Source organism: Gobius niger (genome assembly GCF_951799975.1).
Source record: "Gobius niger genome assembly, chromosome: 17".
Taxonomy (NCBI): domain Eukaryota; kingdom Metazoa; phylum Chordata; class Actinopteri; order Gobiiformes; family Gobiidae; genus Gobius; species Gobius niger.
The window spans coordinates 26,710,785-26,734,188 of record NC_136868.1 but is presented as its reverse complement, the minus strand read 5'-3'; the positions used below and the strand labels follow the sequence as shown (position 1 = coordinate 26,734,188).

General features: G+C 42.7%; 1 protein-coding gene across 2 annotated transcripts in view; it reads left to right on the top strand.

Moving 5' to 3' along the window:
* Window positions 1–23,404, top strand: part of anos1b (anosmin 1b) — a 61,134-nt gene that overhangs the window by 23,438 nt on the left and 14,292 nt on the right. Inside the window, exons 3-8 of one of the 2 annotated variants that reach the window (XM_079575602.1) lie at window positions 11,045–11,107; window positions 13,082–13,289; window positions 13,427–13,611; window positions 17,067–17,196; window positions 21,447–21,540; window positions 22,661–22,901. In XM_079575602.1, coding sequence (XP_079431728.1) covers window positions 11,045–11,107; window positions 13,082–13,289; window positions 13,427–13,611; window positions 17,067–17,196; window positions 21,447–21,540; window positions 22,661–22,901 — 921 coding nt within the window. Of the gene's footprint in view, window positions 1–11,044; window positions 11,108–13,081; window positions 13,290–13,426; window positions 13,612–17,066; window positions 17,197–21,446; window positions 21,541–22,657; window positions 22,902–23,404 lie in introns of both variants that reach the window. The other variant, XM_079575601.1, reaches the window with a different exon arrangement.

Below are 23,404 nucleotides of genomic sequence, written 5' to 3'. Positions count from 1 at the left end.
GAGTCTTCATACTAGATCAGATGTTGCGTGATCAGCTCCTCCTGCTTTACCTCGGAGTGCCCATAGCTTTACCTTTAACTCCCCTCACCTCCACACCGTCTTTCCTGTACACACCGTTTTTAATTTTACAGTCTGCCGCATGTGGATACAGCTTCATTTGTACAAGTCAGCGGGCCGAGCCAACACAAATAAATCAGATGAGAAATGCGCAGGTCCCACTTCGAAGCTATAATTGCCAATATTAATCACAATAACGAATGATACAAGCCGAGGAAGTCCAGCCCCCGTTAATGCTCCCACGGCGCGCGCGTTTGTTAAAAGAACATGTTGATGTAGTTCACTTTTTAGTTCCTTGTGCGTCATGGGAACATTAGACTGTCCTCGATCCGCTTAATGAAATAGTAGATTGCACCAAAAACAACTAAACAACAGCGTTTTACAGTTCACTCAAACCAACTGAGTGTCGAGGGGTCACAGAGTTGGATGTTAGAAAAGTCGTTAGTTGTTCTGGAAGAGAAATCACCCCTGGGTTGTAAGATTTGCACTTTAGGGAGGCACATTTTTGTATCTTTATGAACCCAATTTAAAAAGAATTTGTCAAAGAGGGCTTAGAAAAGTGTGCTCCTCTGCAGGCTCTTATAAAGTGAGCTGGCGACGCTAACGTCCGCATAATGTTTATGGGATACACAGGGACCTGTATAAGTTTTCCTAATGGCCGTATTAAAGGCCTAATACAGATCTGAATTACTGCTGTTAGGTGCTATTAACATATTATATAATGGGGGTTCAGAGCAGTGCATGGGTTAACTTAAAGGTCCTGGACACAATTTGTTTACAAATGTTCAAGTGAGTAACATTTAAACTGTGGTCCAAACTCATTCCTGACTTTTCTAACACATTTCAAACATCTCCGTTCTTGACATGAGTGAATGTTGAAGTACATTTTAAAGCTCAGGGTGACAGTGGTGCAGATTGTAGACCAGAGGGTCGGCGGTTTGACTCCTGCAGGTGTACACTGTCGTTGTGTCCTAGGGCAGACACTGCATCTCCCGTTCCTTTATGTAAAGCGCTTTGAGTGCCTATAGAAAAATGCTGTATAAATGTGATCATTTACGTTTCACAACTTACTGCTCGTTCACAATCTGTAAAAATACTTTTTAAGAACATCCACTGCACGCTGTGATCTTTTTTTAAACAAATATCTGCATTTACAATTTACAAAGCAACTTTAACCTTCTGGATCCCACTTAACGTTTATTTTACCCCTCGATAAACACAAATTCTGCTGAATCCTGTGAAAGCCTCATAAATGCAAATCTCATACTTGAGTATTTAGGCTTGACAAAAAAAGAAAAAAAAAATGCTAATTGATCGATACTAGAATCCAACCTCTTTTAAAGGGGCTAGATGCAAGTTCGTCATTTTATACTCGCTACTGCCACCTCAGGTCTTACGCGTAACTGCAGCTTCTATATTAAGCTCGTGCATGACGGCACTTCAGACCCGAATTAACACCTTTTTGAGTGACAGTGCAGGATTTTAGAGGTCTGGGCTCATTCTACACATTAGGACATTGCTGGAACATGTAGGGGGAGGAAAATACTTAGTTTTAACATTTTTAAACTCTGTAGGGAATGACAGAAACTCCTTTTGTATTGAAAAAGCATAGTTAGGCCTCCAATACAGACATAATACACTTATGGGATTACTACATTATCTAATGTGAATTTACAAAAGATTACAAAACAGATTTGAATCTGTTTTGTAATCTTTTGTTTTGTTTTTTGCTTAGTATTGAGATCGAGTTTGAAACTTGATGCAAGTTGGTAATTTTATACTCACTACTGCCACCTCAGGTCTTAAACGTAACTGCAGCTTCTATATTAAGCTTGTGCGTGACGGCAATTCGGACCCGAAGTAACACCTTTCTGAGTGACAGTGCAGGATTTTAGAGGCAGTTGTGGTGAACAGGTCTGAGCTCATTCTACACATTAGGACATGGCTGGAACATGTAGGGGGATGAACATACTTAGTTTTAACATTTTTAAACTCTGTATAGTCCCTTTAAGTATTGTGACCACACTACTGTCCAAAATGACCAAACTATCAAATGTTTGGGACAGAGGGGATTGATATTGCTTCTGTACTTGTTGCCCCTTTGCTAAACCATCTCCCGAAAGCGTGTGTCCAATCGTCTCCAAGGCTGACCGTGTAATTCCTCAGACAGACTGAATCCGAGCTTGACGATAAACAGTAGTGGCTTGTTATTTGTTCTTATCAGCTCTTGCGTCCACTGCCCCCTCGCTTAACGCACATAGAGCCAATGTAACCTGTTCCGTGCACATGTGGTTTCCATCCCGGTGGATCATCCTCTGTCATTAAAACACTGCTGCCCCTCCGCTTTTATGTACGGGCCAGTGGAGGTAATATACCCCAGGTGTGCCAGTCAGCGGGACGTCCCATAGAACCAACTCAGAACAAAGGAAGCACAAAGGTGTATCGGCCCTGCTTCCCCTTCTATCATTTCTCTCAACTCCTTCTCCAGGGTTTGTTTAAGTTGAGTCCAGATGGAAGAGTGTCTTTTACAGCTTTGACCTGCGATACGGTTAAACTAACCTAGAATTAGCCCGACCACAAACACCACCACCGGTCCGATCGCCTTTCACACTTTCCAGTCCGTGCCCATAACCGAACAGGCCATTACAGAAATATTTACAGCTGTTTCTTTTGCACCGCTTGAGTTGTGGTCCGATAGCAGTGCCGTAGTGGTTGGTCTTGGTCTTGGCTGAAATATTGCATTTTTAAAAGCCGTAGTCGGAGGACAGAGGCCAGTCGTCATGCTTGGAAATAATGGTTTTATTATACATTTTACAGCATGGAAAGAACAGACAAATCAAAATCAAATTGAAAGGCATTACAACTTTTGGTGCAAACAACAATAAATAGACAGTATCGGGGCTGAGGTAAAAACAATAAAATATATCTGCAATGGTTGACAGAAAGGCTCGTCTCATTGGTCAAAGTGATGGCCATAGAGATTCTGATTAGTTGTTACACTCTGTGCTGACAACAAAGTGTTCGGCTATCGAGCTTTTGATGCTAAATCCAATTAAGAAACATTTAGAGTTGTCAAACTTACAGAGAGTCCCACCAGGTGATGATGCGAAGCAAACAGCTGATGCAGGAGGAGGCGGTTATTGTCAGTGCCATGAAATGAGGAGCACATTCAAGTGAATCAGACTCTATCAATAGCAGTAATGTAGTGGCCTTTAGTGGTCAAATACTCAAACCACAGTAGATGTCATTATAGTGTATTCTACTTCAGTGTAGTAATCACTAAAATAAACTCTACGGCACAATGTGAGATCTTCCAGCTCCAGACCTGACGCGTTGAGTGGGCTGGACTAAACCCGTGGATCATGGCGATGTTATGACTCTGTCCGTGGTGGAGGGGGAGTGGGGATGAACACAGACCCGAGCCACAGTGGGCCCGGCTGACGCTGTACATCTCTTTCTCTCACGGACAGTGTTTAACTCACGGTGGGATAGATTGAGTTTTTGGTTTGACTTGTGAGAGTTTATAAAAGCCTATAATGCAAAAGGAAGAACACGAGGCAGGGTGGTGTAAAAGCGGAAAAAAGAATGTGAGGCTGCTATAGGAGAGCAGGGCTCAGTGCTGTTTGTAATAAACAGCCTCAGTCCATGTCTCTCTTTTTTTTTTTTACAAGCAACGCCCTCTCTTGCACCAGGCAGAAGATCAAGCCCATAACGAGATACTAAATGCCACTCACTGCAGCAAGCTTTCAATTGATTTCTTTCAATTAATTTCTCCAAAACATTACACTTGTCTTGGAGCACTGGGAACATTTTCAGCCCTTTGAAGACATGTGCCATTTACAACACACTGGATGCAAAGAGTAAACGCATCTTCATTTGCAATGGCGGTATTATTTAAATACACACTGATTGATCAGGTTTAAAGTGGTATGTCTGCATTTCGTGCGAAGGTTTAGATGCCAAAGTCCACATTTTGACACATCTCAGTAAGTTTGCAACTCTCAGTACCAGACTTTCTCCTTGGTGAACTTTTATTCTGAATAAACGTGCTCTCCCAGAGCAGGTGGTGCATGATTTCCGGATGTTTCAATAAAGGCTTATCTCAAAAGGGAGTTTGGAACTACCTCAAAGGACCAACTGGGAGGTTTAAGATTTTCATATTGAACAGATGGTGTGTAATGTTTGAAATTAGTGTAGTGGATATTGCGAAACCAATTTTGAAGTTTGCACAAGAGTTTATTTCGGTGAATAGCCTGAGGTGACTGGTGGAGAACTTCAGGTCAGTTTTTACAAATCAGTTGTGGAGGAGATGAACTAAGCGTCTCATTTGTCTCCTCTCTCTGATCCCGCTCCCTCCTCTTTGTAGCACACTGTCGTCTTCAGTTCGCCCCGGCTGATTTTTCATGTTCCTCCAGGTCTGTCTACTGTCCAAACAGGCTTTTCAAAGGGATTTTTGGAATTTGTTCCGCTACTTTGGACTCGATGGCCACAAAACCCTGGCAGTGTGTGGATTTGAGTGTGAAAGAATGATCAAGTTGTATGAAACGCTTGGTTAGATCTTCAGAACAAAAGCTCTGTCCGAGAATTAAGTTGTTGTTGCATTCATCAAATACGTTGAGTTCTGGATTGGAAAGACTGGTGTTACATAAAAAAAGAAACTACACACCAGGGGAGAACTTCAGACAAATTCAGCGTAGAGACCAATAGAGACCAATATAACAGCATCATTTGGCTTCATAAACTTGCTGATTGGGTCAATGAGAGCAGATAGAAATGCAGCTGAAAGCAGGCAAATGTAAATCTTGTTTGAGGATGTTTCTTAAAGTTGTCAGTTTGATGACCTCAGCACCACTTTAGCGGCTCTAAAGTCTCCACACTTCACTTTTCTTTCGGTGTAGTTCGAGGGAATCCTTGGACCTGGACATCGCTGTGTTGGAGATTAAGGAGGAGAGTTGAAGCACTTAAGAGAGTGAAGAGAGACAGTATTGAGATATGTTGCATGTGTGATTAGAAGCCCTATCAACAGATTGGAGAAGTTTCCAGCAATAACAGCAAACCTCGAGTACAGCTGCATCCAAATCATGATCTGGCCCCAAAGAATTCTGTTCAGTGCGAGTAACGTGTTTGTGGCGCAGCTCTGCCGAAACTGCCCGCACATCAGAGTTTGAAGCCCTCAAACCCAACCTTCTCACGTGGGTATAAATCTGCAGCGAGCGCTTGTTGTGATCGCCCCGGGGCCTCATGCGCGACGACAAGGCGGGAACATAAATTACCAGAAAACACTTCTTCACATCTCGCCACATCTGGTCCGCCGCTGCCTGCCCTGCGTCCCGTTCTTTGGACGTGTCTCTCTCTCTGGGCTTTACAGTCGGTCTTTCATCTCCCCTCTCCTTCTCACCTGACACCCCCCTCCCCCTCCCCTCCTCAGCAACCCCCCCCCACTCTTATTCTCCAAAACCGCACGCTCACCTCTGGGTTTCCTGCCCGAGTGCGCGTCTGTCAAGCCTCCATCGCGGCAGGTGGGGCCGTAAAGCAGCGGGACGGGGCCCGAGTGTGATTAATTATGGAGGAGATATTCGAGGAGATCCGTGGATGCGTTCCGTCCGGTCCCATCTAGCATCATTAATCTACATTACGTGTTGTTACAGGCAGTAACATCGACTGACCTTTCAAGTGGGTCTCATTCGAGCGCATACGTCTTTGTGTCACCTCCTGGCTTCGCTTAGACAAACACCCTAAAGTGCACGCCTGATGATATACAGTATGTAGGTGGGATTTAGGAGCAGTGTGAAAGTCCACACGTCTAGAGGGGAAATTTTCATTCCCCACAATCAGTCAGTTCCCATGAATAGGGTTCTCTGATACTACTCTGGCTACTCCTGGTACACAGTGGTGGTCAAAGTACTCCATCGGGGTTCAAACAGGCACATTTCGGAAAGAGAATAGGCAAAATGGGCTACTTTAAAAAAAAAAAAAATGTAAAAAATGTCGATGAATGTCAAGATTTTCCAATAGATTTAGATTTATTTCCAGTTTGAATCCACTTTAATGCTTTTTAATGTCACCTAAGGCCTTGATTTTGGCACAGCTCATTTAATGCCCCGCGGAAACCCTGTTCATTTTATTACTTGAGTAAAAGTGGTCAAACATTACTCCAATAAAAGTAAAAGCCGGCTCAGTTGAATTATTAATGGGAACGGTTTGGATGGAAAAGTGTGAGTGCAGGCTATAAAGTGACCACAAAGACACTTAAATCCACTTGAATAAAAGCGATCAAACTAAAGAAAATCGTCATATACGGTGTAGTTTTTCGGGTATATCACCCTCTCCTATTTGTCTGTACATCCATGACCATCAGACCAAAGCCTCGCCGGTGAAAGCACAGCGGGGTCGTTTGGGTGTGTGTGTGTTTGCGTGAGTGAAGATGGGCGACAAAAACAAGCGGGATCAGGATTTACAAAGGAGGCTGACGAAGGGGAAGCGCTGCTCGGTCTTTTGGCGTTCGGCTGAGGCTCGACTGGGTGGCGGGCCGTGCGCTCAGAGAGGGGACCTGTTGATTTGCGGCTGTACATTTGCGCGAGGTGTTTTTCGCTGAGATTCTGACAGATTTAAACCCCCGGAGCAGCCCGTGGCTCAAGGACGGGACCCCGGGGGAGCTCATTCACCAAACACATCACACACTGGGATCTGCTTACACGTGAGGTTGCGGAGTGTGGGGGACAGGCATTTTATTTGGAGGTTACATCTATAGCCATCTGCAGTGCGTTGCAGTCTGATACTAAATCCATTATTTTATGCTTGTTCACTGATTATTACACTCCATTGCTCTCAGTCAGTTGTGCTGTCTTTCAACTTTCAAAAAAGTCTAGGCCCATGTTTTCAGCCATGGATAAAAGTAACTACACGCTGTGACCGGAGGTTCTGTTGTCCAGATGCCAGAGTTTTACTGATCTAGTGAAGATTCTCAGTGTTGTAATGTTCCTGATGTTCCTGACAGTGTTCCAGGTGAGAGCTGCTCTTGTTGAGTTTATGGAACGTGGCCGTGGAGGGAATCCCTCCGCTGTACTTCGGGCCCATCATCTGCCCATCCCTCTGAGCGCGGGGTTGTCTCTTAGCCCTATTTGATTTTCGAGCCCCTGCCCCAAATCTGTAGCTCTCTGCACGGCCCTGGTCGAAAGTCATGTGAGGTAAGGTTGTCAAAGTAACAAATATGTGACACTAAAATCATGCATTAAAAATAAGGCAAACCAAACACGGTAAACGCTAAAATACAAAACACGTTCTACATACGCTTCATGACACTCTCACTGAAAACCCTGGCCAAAAGTCGTTTTTCGGAAAGGAACAGTCTCTGCTTTGGGATGATGTGCCACTGTTGATGTGCCCCTGAGCATAGATTTTTACACAATAATAAGATATAATCACTTTTTCAGTATTTTCAATTTGTTCATTGTTTACTGATTGTTGTGTGTAGGCAACTGGCTCCTTAAGGGGAGAAACTACAGGCAAAACTCAATTTTTTCAGTTTTCAGATTTTGGGCCAAATTGGTCTCTGAACATACAAGCTTTCACCCGGAAACAGAAAATATGCCTAATCTTCACAATAACATGTTTAAATATTGCGCTGATTCAATGTTCCCCCATAGACTTATATGGGAGAATGCAATTTCAAGGGCCTTTTTCTCAAAACACATTTTTCTGTCATTGTGGCGACACTATGTCCACGTCAGTCGGACCTAAAGACTTCACATTTTCCAGCCTTGGACTGAACAATATTTGGAAGATTTTTCAGAGGGATGTTTTTGGTTATTTAATCCCTTAAGCCCCATTTATTGAGTTTTGAATGTCAAAAAATAAGGCGAAAATTACATTTTTACAAATTTATTTTAAAACTAAACAAGAAATCCTAAATCCCCTCTGAAAAAGTCTCGGCAACTCATTCATCAATAAAATGAAACCATACATTTAAATGTAGCTCTATCCGTTATTCAGATTTCGTCGCCGAAAAGATGGGACATTTGGGGCATTTTTAGGCATAAAACACCTTGTTCTTATATGAAAAGATAAAATGACAGAAAACTTGCAATGTATTTTTTTCTCACATTTATGCCAGTGATCGACAGCAAAAGTTTCAAATTGATATCTGTAAATATACATTTTTTCCCTATTCGTATCTCGCCTTAATAATAATAATAATAATGCATCGGTTTTATATAGGGCTTTTCTGGACGGTTTTCTGGTACGGTTCTGGTGCCCTGGGGTAGACTGACGGAAGCGAGGCAACCAGTCTGCGCCATCGGCCCCTCCGACCACCCCCAACCACTCACTCACGTACTACATTCGCTAGGCTTCCTGGTGTTCCCAAACGGTCTCCCATCCAAGTCCTGACAGGCCCCTACCTGCTTAGCTTCCCAGGTCTGATGGGATCAGTCAGAGCAAAGGTGGTATGGCCTCCTTCTCCATTTCAAATTTCGACTTCAGGAGAGAAATACTGTAAAAAAAAAAAAAAAATCTGAACCTGAATCCAAGCCGGATGTAGTCAACAGTGGCTCCGGGCTCATGTTGCATTCAGGGAATCAAAATCAACTGATTGAAACAAGGCCCACGAGAATCTGATTTAATTTTCTCATTCATATAACCACAGCAAGTTTACTCAACTACAAAACCCCACCTCATCCTCTTTAGACCGTGTTATCTAACCTGATCTTTCTCACCGCGAAGACGATATTTCCCTATAATGCTTCTCTTGGGGGATGTAGCGTTTGGGTGGAGGATCTTTTTTTTTTTTTTTTGCTTTTGCTTTTATTTCCATGACTCAAAAAGAAATGAAGCAATTTTTTAAACATTAAACGGCCGTCGCGCCGCCTGCTGACATCCCATTATCTGTGGTCCGCGATGCCATGACTCACTTTTGAGGGAAAAAGTATCTACAATCTATCATGTAGGGCCTAAAAGCGGGTCCGGAAAAAAAAAAAAAAAAGAAAACACCCCACCCCAACGTATCCAAACCAGATGTGAAAACATGTCAATTGTCATCATCCCGCGGAATAAGCTTATCAAAAACAGTATTAAGAATTGACAATACATCCCCGGTAGCCTTTTCCTTTCATGTGTTTTTAAGTCTTTTGTTGATGCGATGTTCGAGTGGAGCTGGAAAAGGTGGAATGAATTGGGGGATTGATTAAAGCCAGGCTGTGTGGGGTTATAACAGACAGACATAAGGGAGAGAGAGAGAGATGGGGGTGTAGGTGAAACCGCAGTTTTTATATGGAGTCTGCTTTGGATTTGGTAAGAGCCATCACTCAGCGGTTCACTGAGGAGGTGCTGAACCAGATGGCCGCGTGGACCTGCTGAGAGGAAGCTGTTGTGGCCGGACAGTTTGACCAACGCCCGCAAACTGTGTGCGGTTTTGAAGTCATTTTTGTGTTCCCTTGTTTTGAAAATGTTTTGTGATGTTTATTATTGATCCTTAAGGCACAAAACATGCGATGTGGTTGAACTTTTGTATATTAACTAGAAAGAGTGTCAGGGTTAGCTATTTCTGAATCAGTAGTGTTCGAGAAAATGAAAGACTGTGTTTCCAACTTTTTATTGAATAGTGACAGTATAAGTGAAAAACCATTTGGAGAGGGAATTGTGTCTCGTATTACGCGGTTCGACCTGCTTTCAATAAGAAGTAAGAAAGTGCCTTATCGGTTATTGAACAATTGTACAACAGAATTGCGTTCAGGTGTTGTGTTAGTCCACTGTGACTGAGCGTACCGCCATTGTGGGCCAACCTGACCAGCATGTTTTTGGAGTACTGAGGCCTGTGCTCCTCTGAAACGGTGCAGCACCTCCTGGGTTTGTCCCTGTTTCAGAGCGTGGTGTCCTGCACTGGTCAGCTCTTCCTGCGCAGCTTCGTCCATTCCACAACAGTTTTTCACCATCTTCGGGGAAGAGCGGAGCCGATGAATATAATCCCTCTTATTCTCCAATGAGCGGACATTAGTCAGAACAATTGTGGGGAACAATGCCACTTGTAGCTGAGAATCATGAAGACGGTGCAAGGGGCATTGCTGTAGTACCTCCATAGCGGCGGCAGAACAAGCTAGTTTTACATTGCATAGCATTGGACTTTAGACATGTTCTAAACAACTGTAAAGCCTGGTCCGTATTTTTTTTAAATCTTTCTACAGCTAGATATTCCTCTTTTGGTAACACTGGGTTAAGCACAATTAAAGAAACCAGAATGGTTTTCGTAAGAAACGTTTTAGAAATCTCGTATACTAATGAGGGCCGGACTGTTAGCATTGGAGCTGCGCGGCTAAAACTGAACTACACACCACACAAGGGCGGAGTCTACAGTGAAGATCCCGCCCTTTTGCCCTTTTTAGGATCATGCCTCGTCAGAGCTGGAGAGGAGGAGTCCATGAATCCGCCATGATTTCCCTCTTGAACATGGTCGTTGTGGTAAACGGGAAAGACGGTCTATTAATAATATGATATAATACGATTTGTGTGGCTTAGCTGTGAGTCTTGCTGGGATACCTCCTTGTTTGTCCCTTTTGTGTTTCCTGTAGCTCCTCTTGTGACGACTCCACTGTGCTGCAGGTGTGGGGGGCTGTTGGTGCCTCTTCAGTCTTTCAGAAGAAGACATTTGGAGGTCTCAAATGTCTTCAGCTTATGAGCCAGCCGCTTTTTTTACTCTGATAAAAGCTGGGTCCTTCATGGCTAGCACGGACTCTCTGCAGTGAAAAATCACCAAAACACAGCAAACAATGTGGAACATAGAAATTATAAATGCAGTTCACAGAAAAAGGCAAAAAAGAGAGATGGAAGTTTCTGCTTGTTTATATGTCGCCATGACACGATGCCTCCTTGTCTTCATTTCCTGATGGCATCATGTGCTTTTTCAGGTGGACGTTAGCTCCTTTTTGCACAAATCATAAAAATGCCTCCAAACTATTGCTTTAAATTTAACAATGCTGTCTGTCTTTCTGTGCAGTGCCTTCAGCCGTGCAAAGAATTATGGGAAACCCGGAAAGTGCTGTCTCCAAAGTCCTGCGAGGTAAGAAATGATCAAAGAAATATGAATATAAGAGCGTTAGTTAAGCTTAAATTCTTGTTTGGGATTCAAACTCATTAGTGGGTAGTACTTTACTATCCAAATTCCAAACATTTTCACAAGTTCATAAGCAACCAATGTCAAAGCAGCACATTAATGTTTGCAACAAAAAATTTGTGCAAGGATGTTTTTTTTTAGGATCGCCGCTACTTCCAGGTTTACAATTGCTATGTATGATTTGAATATTATGCATTAAAAAAAGAGGTACAACTACTTCCCTTCACTGTTGTGATAGTGATAATGTACGGTCAGGCCCGCCTTAATGTACCCATAGGCCCCGGGACTTAAACAGCATTGTAGGCCCCCACCCCTCCTCAGCGCAAACCCTAACCCTAACTCTAACCTATAACCCTAACCCTGAACCCCACAAAAACCCTAACCCTGGTACTCCTACATGCATCCATCTGGGCCAGGTAGGGTGGGGCTACTCCAGGTACACACATAGAAGCACAGTTAGTCCTGCCGCAAAGTGAAGTGATTGACATGAAAATCAACGAATCACCTTTTACTTCTTTCCTTAATTCTGATAGGCCCCTGGGCTCCAGCCCCTGCTAGCCCATTGGTTAAGGTGGCTCTGTGTACGGTGCAGTCTACAAGCCTGAGGGAAGTTTTTTTTTAAAGGTTAAAAAAGAAATCGGACTTTGGAGTATATGGTGTAATTGTATGGTAAAAGTCTTGGTCTATTGTGGCCAACATATTTTCCTTAATGTGCGAGTGTGCATATAGTGTTAAATGGTTGTTTGTGTGGTCGTGGGACAGATTACATTTTCATCACAATAGCTGAGGCATACAGGCTGCAGGGTCTTAGCAAAACAGGGCCGTCCGACACTGTTAGGGAAAGCTCATGTTTGTGTTCTGCCGATCTGAAACCACACATGAAAGCATGCAAACTTAGGTCAGCTTCCAAAAGTCAGGTCAGGGTAAGTTTAGCAATAGGAAACGTTCCATCACTGCTCTATACAGGACTGAAGAGGTCAGAGGTCAGATGCTGTAAATATGTCGACTGAACGTACAGTGTTATAAACGTAAAGTTGTTATGTTTGCATTCGATTACCAGTCTATATCAACCTAAAAGAAAACATAGCTTAAAACTCTTCTTCTCCTTCCCCTTCTCCTTCCACTTCTTTTACTTCCTCTGCCTCTTCTTCTTCTTCTCCCTACACTTCTTCTTCTGCTTCTTCCTTTCTTCTTCATCTCCCTCTTCTTCTTCCTCATCTCTTTCCTCCTCTTCTTCTTCCTCTTCTCCTTCCTCTTCCTTTTCTTCTTCCTTTTCTCTTTCCTCTACTTCTTCTCTTCATCTACCCCTCTTCTTCTTCTTCTTCTTCTTCTTCTCCCTCTTCCCCTTCTTCTTCTCCTTCCTCATCCTCTTTTTCAACTTCTCTTCCTTTTCGCCTTCCTCTGCTTCTTCTCTTTACCTCCCCCTCTTCTTCTCCTTCTTCTTCTCCCCTTTCCCCTCCTTCTTCCTCTTGTTCTTCTTCTTCCTCTTCTTCTTCCTCTTCCTTTTCTCCTTCCTCTACTTCTTCTCTTCATCTACCCCTCTTCTCCCTCTTCTTCTCCTTCTCCTTCCTCATCCTCTTCTTCTTCAACTTCTCTTCCTTTTCGCCTTCCTCTGCTTCTTCTCTTTACCTCCCCCCTCTTCTTCTTCTCCTTCTTCTTCTCCCTTTTCCCCCCTTCCTCTTGTTCTTCTCTGTCCTCTTCTTTTTCTTCCCCACCTCCTCTTCTTTCTCTTATTCCTCCTTCCTTTTCTTCTTTTTCTTACTCTTCTCTTTCCTCTTCTTTTACTTCCTCCGCCTCCTCTTCTTTCTCTTCGTCCTTTCTTCTTCCACTTCCACTCCTTCTTTCACTCCCTCTTCCTTTTCTTCTTCCTCTTCTTCTTCTTCCTCTTCTACTTCCTCCACTTCCTCTTTTCCCCCTCAGAAACAGACTGAATGCGTGACGAGCCGTGAGTTTGTGTCCTCACTCAGGACGTCCCGGCAGGGGGACTGTCCTCCCCCTCAGAAGGCCTCTGGGTTTGCTGCTGCCTGTGTGGAGAGCTGCTCCTCAGACCTGCACTGCCCCGCCCCCAGGAAGTGCTGCTCTAACAGCTGCGGACACACCTGCCAGCTCCCGGCCAACCTCTACAAAGGTTTCAGCGTTTTCTTTATTTGATGTTTTGTCTATTTTGCTTTGGTTTGAGTGTTCGTCCATGGTTCAAGACTCTCTTTTTGCTCTTTATCTAATGAACTCCATCTAGCTGTAATCGTGTTGTTGCGCCCCCTGCAGGTGTCCCGTTGAAGCCACGCAGGGAGATGAGTTTCGTGGAGGATCTGGAAGGCAGGGTGCGGGTGTTGTGGGTGTCAAAGTTCAATGTCAGCGTGGAGCCCGTGGTCTACATCCTGCAGTCCCGCTGGAACTCAGGCATCCACCCCAGTGAGGACCACGCCTCCCCATGGACTACCGTCTCCATGGTAACCATTCATTACCACACTTTCTCTACAGGACCATCATAGCTTTCTGAAAATGTCAGTGTTTGGCATCAGGCTATTGCCTAAGACAGGGTTCCCAAAGTCTTCAAGCCACGACCCCCAGAATCACTCAACAAAAAAATCGCCCCTTCTGTAAAATGTAATGAGCATTTATCACAACTGAAGCAGCAAAAAAAAAAAAAATCTGGTTAAATTATTAGTTTGGATACTGCATTTTGGCTTCATTTCACTAAAATATACTTTTTTCAATCAAAAATATATTCAATATCAAAAGTGTAAAAAATATTGTCTCAACTTGTGACCCACTTCTTTGTCCCCCGACCCCCACTTTTGGAACTACTGGTCAAAGAGATTGTTTCCCAACCTGTGGTGGATTAAAAAAAAATGTATTTGAGAGAAAAGATTTAGCTTTATTTTGAACACAACACTCTCATAAATGCTGAATAATCTTAGTTTAGCTGGTCACTTTGTAACAATGTTGGCAAGATCCTCAAGATAGAGGGTACTCGGTGTATGCATTAACACCTCAAGGGGTCCACCAGACAAAAAAGCTTGGGAACCACTGGTGTAAAAAATACCAGTGAATGATGTAAAACACGATTGCAGGTATATTTTTGATGTGGAAACGTTCGATGGTTAAATGAATTGGCCACAGTTTTTGCACACTGAGACATGTTATTTCCTGAGCTTAGACGAGTTGATGCGTAACTGTCTGGCCTTTGTGCGCGCGCTCAGTCACGCTTTTAGACCAAAGATGTTGTTTGCATTTAACCTCTCCCAGCATATTCCTATGGCTCCAAACTAAGGTGAAGTTAGAAGTGACCAAGCTGTTCGACGTTTTCCCAATTTAAATACAGTTAGTTTGGATGGATGGATGGATTTTCTAAGCGGATAAAAAGGGGTACTGTATGGTAAGCCGTAATTTTACCTTGCTAACAACGTCTTTGGTCTATTTGCGTGACTGAGTGCACGCACAAAGACCAGACAGTTACGCATCAACTCATCTAAGCTCAGGTAAGAACATATCTCAGTATGTAAAACTATTCCTTTAAAAGCTCAAAAAGCAAAAAAACTCGTCGTACAATATCTTACATAGGCACACTTTAATGTCCCCTTGGTGAAAGCTGTCCTCTGCCTTTAACCCATTCTTAAATGCCGCTGGGGCACCCTACAGGACCAGTTGGGAACCTTAGTGCAGCACCCGGGATCTCATCGCCACGTCTTGTGCAAGATTTGGTAATGACTTCCCGGCTAGGAAGTCATTATATCATGTAGTATATTAAAGATTGATGGGAGAGGGAATTCAGACATGAGGCGAAAGTTGCATAACCTCTCAGCCCGTTTAATATGAATAATTACCAGTTAGGCATCCTACAGTGAGAACTTTTGAGTCACTAGCTGCTCAGGGCTGCTGTAATATCCTGTGTTTTACAGCGCAGAAATCTAAGAAGCATAGAAGAGTTCCCTGAGACTTTATTAAAGGAACACACAGCGTTTGTCACAAATGTTACACCCCATAACTCTCACTTTGTCTGAATGATGAAAGCACTCAGCTGTGGGGATGGATGTTAAGACTATGTTTCCACCTCATCTGTCTAAAACGAGAGCTTTCGGGCCAGCCTCCTGTCCTGCCAGGGTAAACCCTCTATGCTCCGCTCCCCTGCCCCGCGTGTGTCCCGTTTGTGTATGTGTGTGTGGGGTTAGGTAAATAAGCCCAGTTTTTAAACAAGGAACCACAGGCAGCGCGGCTCGTTCCACCGGCTGAGCGCTCATTATAGGGTTTAGACAGTCATTACATTCGCACCGGCAGACAGACAAAACACGGGAATCTGGAGGAATTCTGCGGGCTAAATCACTTAATTTCACCATTATCAGATTGAATTCCAGCGCAGTGCAGTAATATGATTTTCCAGGCTACGTTCACAGCACCAATGCATAAAAGAGTGTTAAAAGGCTGTGGTTGAAAGCACTTTGTATTTTGATGTTGATATAACTCACTATGACAAACTTGCATATCAATTCTTTTCATAATTCAAATAATTCACCCTGTTAAGTGAGAATAGCTTTGCGGTACCTGTGACTGCCTGCCCAAGGACAACACATGGAAATGAGCTTGTGCTTAAATTTAGTGCACAGCATCTTTTCTGAATAATATCTTCTGTGCCCTGACCTTGTTGTTAAACAAAGAAATAAAATGACATACTTACTTAGAAGTTCAGGGCAGCGTTCTACTGTCGGGGGATGAACTATCAACTTTGAACCTTATTTAATCAGCATTGTCAGTGGTCCAGGCATTGTTAGAGGTCCTATTCCAGGCCAAATCAACTACTTTTTTGAGCAATATAACAATGTTGTATTGTTCTATTCCTTCCTTAAAGAAAAAAGGTATACCAGGAGTGATGTTTTGTTTCATTCAGCCATGTGTCAGTAGTCCTGCATTCTCAGTTCATCACTGTCTGATGCACTCAAATTGCCTGCACACACACTACTGCGTCAAACGAAGACATCAAATTGTTTGTAGTTTTATAGCCTGAGGTCTTCTAGGACTGGTCTCTCTTCTCGGTGCAGATTATTTTAGAACATTTTGAGTCCAAGGGTGTTTTCTGGACACATATGCAACAAAAATAGCAAGACATTGTCCAAAAGCAGTTTACAAAACCTGATTAAAGCATAATATTGGACCTTATGCAAGAATCCATAATATCATCAAAGAGTTTACACTGAGCATCACATCCTTTATAACTACCTTATAAATATTTCCCTTTAAGGCTTTCAAGCCTACTTTGGGTACATACCAACAAAACAAGCACCACTTATCAAACTATCTTGAAACCCAGGCACGTAGCATTGTTTTTTTTCCACTAAGATTCCTTAGTGGAAGGATTCTCTAGTCTTCCTCTTGTGTGGAAGACCTTGTGTTTGTACGGGCTCTTTCCAACCACATCAGACGTCTCCTTTTATCCTCAAACATGTGTGTAGAAGTAAAGTGATCACTCCAGACTTCCCAGTGTCAGAGTCAATAGCGTTGACTTGGTTAGATGTCTGTTATTCTTCCAATTATATTTACAGCTGCTACAGTATGAGACATCCCTTAGAAGCGTCAAATTAAAAACGAACGTCTAACTTAATGCTACTGATTGCGGAGCCTGGTGATGAAGGGAAAGTATGATGGATTTGTTGTGACTGAACAGAGGCTGAAGAGTCACAGGGACAGTGCATTTGAACAGTTTGGCGCCTTGTTTAATTAACTTCTTATCACATCTGGAGATGGGTCCCCGGGCGCAGTACTACTGCTGCCGCCCTCTGCTCCTCACGGGTCGTCCCAGCGGTGTCGAAGGATGGGTCAAAAGCAGAGGACAAATTTCGTTGAACAGTTGTCGTATAATGACAAATAAAGAACCTTATTTGATGTGCTCTGCTGTGTTTTATATCCCCAGACTCTCTCAGAAGACGTACTCCTGTCCAATCTGCGGTCCCAGCGCTGGTACCAGTTCAGAGTGGCAGCAGTGAACAGCCAGGGCAGCCGAGGCTTCACTACTCCCAGCAAACACTACATCTCCAACAAAGGTAACACTAAGACTGTATACAGAGCCCTACCATTCACCGTTTCTACATCACTGTAGCCTGTGGACCCAGCTTTGCGGATCTTAAATGCAAATATAACACTTTTCTTCCTCAGTTTCCCTTGTGCGCCTTTCAGAGTTGATGGATAAGGAACCCACAGCGGGAAAACTATCAAACAGGCCATAAAATACGTTCAGGAAACAGGAGTATATGAAGAACTTATGCTAGACACACATGCATTGGAGTATTTGACACAGCACATGACAGTGTTTCCCAATCAGTTTTGCAGGGACGACTAGAGGTGCACAGCAGGACTTGAGACGTGAAGACACAATAGGAGGTCATGCAGTGAATGTACAGCAACCTTGTTAGTTTGGTGTTGATCAAGGATTGGCGGACTGTATGAGCCTCCCTGCCAAAGCGCATACATCATGTTTATATGTGACTGATGAGCTCGGACAGAGTGTTGGAAAAAGCAAAAGACTTTCACGTTATCAGTTGAACCCATGTGGGAGATTATGAGCGGTGTCTGAGATAGCATTTTCCACTGCTGTCAAGAACAAGAGGTCAGATTGGTCCGATTCCTCAGGCAGTGGAGAAACTCTGGGGGAACGGTTGTTTTTATGACTAGTGAAAGATGTGTACAGGGACAGAAAATGTTGGCATGTATTTGTCAAAAATATGAATTACAACCATATCACTTTATAACACCAAATATGTGCAGACTAGGGTCATATATCCAAGAAACCCCCCGATGACTTAAAGTGATTGTCTGTCATTTTGCAAAGTCAGGAGAAATAGAGTGACATTTGAAATGAAATAATCAATTTCCTCCCCTCTTTAACCACAAAGCCCTTCTTAATTTGCAGAATGAGGAGACAAATAACAGAATTTTCAAAAGTAAATGATCAAGCTCCTCCCCCTCCCTCCTGATCGGACCTGACTGGCTAGATAGGAAAAGCTTGCCTCATTGGTCAACGTGGGAGGACACTAGAGTTTGATTAGTTGCTGAGATGTGGGAAGGCGGGACTTTCCAAAAAAATAATAGAGATATATTCTTACTTACTTACAACAAAATGCAATAACATTTAGACTTCCAGACTATCACTTTAATATCAAAGTTAGCCGGCAGCTCTCCGTACAAAACTGTTAATTTAATGTTGGGATTGTACAGAATGAATAAAAATAGAAGAAAAAAAAGGAAAAAAAAGAGAATTATCCCAAAACTTCTTGTTCCCAAAAACTTTTTTATTTGGGTCAATAGAAATAAATGGTGTTGTCTTTCAAACACACTTAGTATGATGACATTTTAGAGCCGTTTCTGAATCTCCTCCTCTTAGGGTTTTGTGAAAAAGTCATGACCCAGTTATCTTTTTTTGTTGTTGTTGTAATATTGCATGTTATTGGTCATTTTTATCTTTGTATCACAAATCTAAAAGAAATCTAAAGCCACACTGCATAGCATTTTGGATTTTACCAACCTTGCTGCTAATAAGTAGACACAGAAAATGCTATTTTTTTACTGTGGGTAATCAAAGAATGGATTTGGATGAGTTGAAATGTTGCACAGTGTGGCTTTAAGGTAAACTCTGGGAATATCAGTCTATGCCTGACTGAGCTGTAATAGTTTGAGATAGGCGTCCTCAGTGTCCTATGCCACATTAGCGCATTGAGACTGTGTGGTGCGTGTGTGTACTCCGAGGGACCGGGTCAAAGTTTAAAGCTACACATTTGGAATCCCATCTGATGGGGTCAGCGTCTTGTGTTTCCCCTTCATTACACTGATTAGTCAGGGGCGAAAGGCCAGGGGTCACAAATCAGGAAGCTGGCACATGTTGGGGTGGCTGTAGTTCATGCACCGCGGCCGCGACCTGGTGCTAACTCGAGTGGGCGTCTGAATGAAGAAGCATGCTGTCTCTTTATATGAGATTTTCAAAGTGATGACCAGCTGTGAAGGAATGGGTCAATCGGTGAAACTATGTATGTATCAGAGGAGAGGATCTATATGAGTTTTTCAAAGTAATGACCAGCTGTGAAGGAATGGGAAGAAGCTCCAGAGTCCAGAGTTAAATCCTTTGGTCTCATGGGACCTGTGTGTGTGTGGAGCCTGCATGTTGTGATGTTCTTCAGGTGCTCTGGTGTTCCCCATCAATCTAAAACGCAAACCATCCCGCTAAAAACTGCAGTGTGGACCAGCCAAATCATCACGCACTTGGTGTGTTTGTGGCCACAGCGGCCTTTACGACAATTCATTCAGCTTTTTGGCTGTTTGATTGTGGTGATTAGCAAGTGCTCTAATATAAGGACGTACAGTAACTCTGCTCAGAGGCAACTGGCATTCATGTACTTGAGGGACTGTTTTTCTTAGAGCAATTTTATGACAGAATAATTGTTACTTCTCGGGTTCCTACTGTAAATTTACAATTGACTGAAGCTTTATGTTGACAAATGACAAGATCTGAAAGATTGTGTTTCCTGTACTTTGAATGAAAAATGATCTACTCTTATATTGTTTATTTATAGCAATTGCAAGATTGTTATTATTTTGGTTGTTGGATTATGTCACAGCTAAAACATTATTTAATCTTGCAGTGACTATTATTATTACCTCGAGTAACAAGATGACAAAAGTAATTCCCACTATTCACACACCCAAAAGGAGAACTTTATACTCTAGACTCTAGCTGTGTCTTTAAATCCAGTCAGCGATAATCCACTGCAGCGATCGTCATCAAAGTGATGCACTGACTCTTTACTACCTCATACAACGTAACTTCCAAACCCCAAACCTGCACTTTAAAGTCATTACCGCTGGCTGAGACGCTTCTCGTACCACACAGACAGCGGGCCGAGCCTTTTAGTCTGACATAGCTGCTAACTCTAACTTTGATCTCTGTGCAGCCTGGGGGCCTCCTGGGAAATGTAGTTCTAATCAGATACATTTTGTAGTTTTAATCAAACACAGAATGCTGGCCTAATTAGACACAGGAGTTTGGTTGAACATATAGTTGAGGTGGTCCTGTAGCTTCTGAACAGGGATCCTGAGACGTCTCCTGTGTCACGCACCTTTGATGCACTAAATTGAATTGTCTTGGCGGACTCGAACAAGGGCAAAAGGAAATTGGCCTTTCCCCCCGGAATAGCCTCTCTCTATTTTCTTTTACTGCAGCACATTAGACACCGAGTTATTAGACAATTAGGTTAAGCTCATGGGCAGCCGCACAGTCTGAAGGCTCTAACCGCTGTTAAATATAGGTTTATGTCGGTTACAAAATTAGTAAGAAAAGCATTTTGTTTTTGCTCTGCAATTTTATCATTCACTGTAGGCTCAATGCACAATATGATGACAGCACATCATCATTCTAAGATATTAGTTGCCTTTGTTCATGGATATTTTTTAACTTACTTTTTAAACTACGGTGTGTAACATTCCATTAAAAAATACAATAGCTAAAAGTATTAATTTGTATCAAAAGAGTTTTTATTGTAGCCTGTGATGTTCCACCGTGCGGCTTTAAATAAAAAGGAGATGCAGTGTTCGATCCTAAAATTTAGCAGACAGTTAGAAATTTGGCTAGGACTGAACACTATTCAGAGTCTGTTCACTGCTAAAAGTAATTAACTAGATCAGTAAAAACATCTCAATTTGAGCATAATAATCCAAATTTTAGTTGTTTTGACTAGTTAAGAAGTTGTTGGGCATTTGTCCTGGATTATTTCACTTGTTCTGAGATGTTTCTGACTCGTTTCGATACATTTCGTCCTTATTTCAGGTCATTTTCTTTGCCAAAGGGGTAAGAAAATTGGTCTTATCTCATTGGCAATTTTACTTTCTTATTTCAAGCGAGATTTACCCTAGAACTGGTCTGAAATGTCCTCAAACAAGCAAAGTAAACTTGGTCCGATCAGGAAAAGTGTCTAAATGAGTGAAAACCGACAAAAACAGGATACATTTCCTCTATTCAAGTCATTTAAGCCAATGCTTGATATTTACTTTTTGCAGTGTTATCATCGCAAATCCTGAACAATCCAGATGTTTTCAGCCGTTGTCAACCTGTCGACCACATATCCTATAGATGAGCTCAAAGCCGAGTTAGAAATTGTTAACGAATGCACAGACTTTTTGAGATTTGTTTTTTCTTTTCAAATCACTGCCTTAAAGTGTCCTCTGAGCTAAATGCTAATTCAAATTCAGTTAAGTTTCTTTCATGTATTGTTTGTCTTATACGTGCTGCACTCACCTTCTGTTACAGACCCATCCCCCCCTGAACCTCCTCAGAACATCAGGGTGGACAACCAGACGGTGGAGTGGAGCGCCTCTCAGGCACATTCACAAATCACAGAAAGGTAAAGCATTATAGTCGGCTACTTACTTGTAACTGTATCACACTGCATCACATGTTAAATATAGACCTTCTAGTAAAAGTGTGTTTGACTTCGTGCAAGTTCACTGGAAGTTCATCCCTGCTTGGATCACAGTGACATTCCTATAAACTTTTAATGACAGGAGTGAGCTCATGATAGTAGCTTGTGTTTAAGACGCTAATATAAATGACCAAACCACCAAGATTAAACCTAATTGAAAGCAGTCTCCAAATAAATAGTGGTAGGATTTTGCAGTGCCTTAGGTTTTTGGAATGGTATTTGCTGCATAGTAACACGTTAGCAGAAGAATGAAAACAAGTGAAGTTTGGATCAGAGTATGAACATTGTGATACTGTAAGTTTGCAAACATGAAGTTTTAAGACTTCTTGAAGGCCATGTACCAGTTTTTTTGTTTATTTTTGTATATTAAATACAAATTGTGTCAATTCTCATATAGTTTATAAGCATTTTTGTCAGCTTGCTGGATCATTGTCCTGCTAACAAACTAGCCTGCAAGCTCTTGATACAAATGCTTCATAATGCGATGCACAGTATTTTGTTCCACTAAAACAGAACCAGATATAGAGCCTTTAAGTGTAATTTGCAGGTTGGGATGATGTGACACTCATATAGGGAGAGGAACTTTACACTGTTTTTCCATAGGAATTTAAGAAAAAACAAAATGAATCAATCCTTTGTATTAGGGCTAAGTTGTTCAACCACACAACTCGATCTACAATCACAGTAAGACTGGAGAGATCAAGATCATGCATCCAGAGAGTGGCCAAAATTCTATCACAAAGTAAAGTAAGTATAAGCAAACTTTGTCCATGGACTCTGACCTTGAGAGAAGAGTCGTGGGACAAATCGATTAGCTGCCGATTTTCTTCTGGTAAAAATGTTTCACGCACTGTAGTGTACAAATACTTTTAGGTGAACAGAATATAGAATCTTCAGGAATCCCAGATCACCCATTTTGACGAAACAATATTGAGCTCTGAGAGAATTCTATATCAAGAGTCACGCTGGCCTTTGATCTAGTGAAGCTGAAGTCTACGCTGGAATCATATTTGTGACTGACTTCTGCTTGTGTCCACAGCAGAGGGAGTGCTGCCACCGTGGGGGTGCTGATCCGGTGGGACGCCCCGAGGGAAGGGGACCTACCTGTGCACAACTACAGGGTGATCTGGAGCCCGCAGCAGATACAGTCCCCGCTCAGACGGACTCAACACGGGCACACAAATGCGCATACGAATGTACATACGTTGAACACCCACACACGGGCAAACTCGAGATCGCAGGAGCTGAGCCGGAGGGACAGCAGCACCAGAGTCACGCAAGGGGTGAGAAAACACACACGCAGCAGTTCTTTTGTCCAAGAAATTCCACATTTACTTGAAGCATCTCTTCAATCCATTGTCTTTACACTCCGCTTCAGGACGGCAAGCTTCATTAGAGCTGAATCAAAGGAAAGTCGAACCTGCCAGCTCTCTCATTGTGAAAGTCTGTTATAAAAAAGTATTTTGGCCGACCACTAAATTTACGCATCTGTTCATTGGCACGTAGTGCACGTGAGAGTTTTTACACACCTGTAAACATGCAGCACCCAAGCACCTGCGCATTACTCACCGTTTCCTGGCGGTTAACAGGCCTCTGCAGTGAAGACCAAGTCCAACATTACGGCTACTGTGCATATGGTGCTTTCAAATAAATGAGCAATTACGCGCTATATGCTGGACAGCGCAGGTGCATCATAATAAAATCTTAAGGATTACAATTAATTGGATTCATAGCACAACATCTGCGGACTGCGGTCGTGTGAAGTAAATTCCCAGAGTTTAATTCC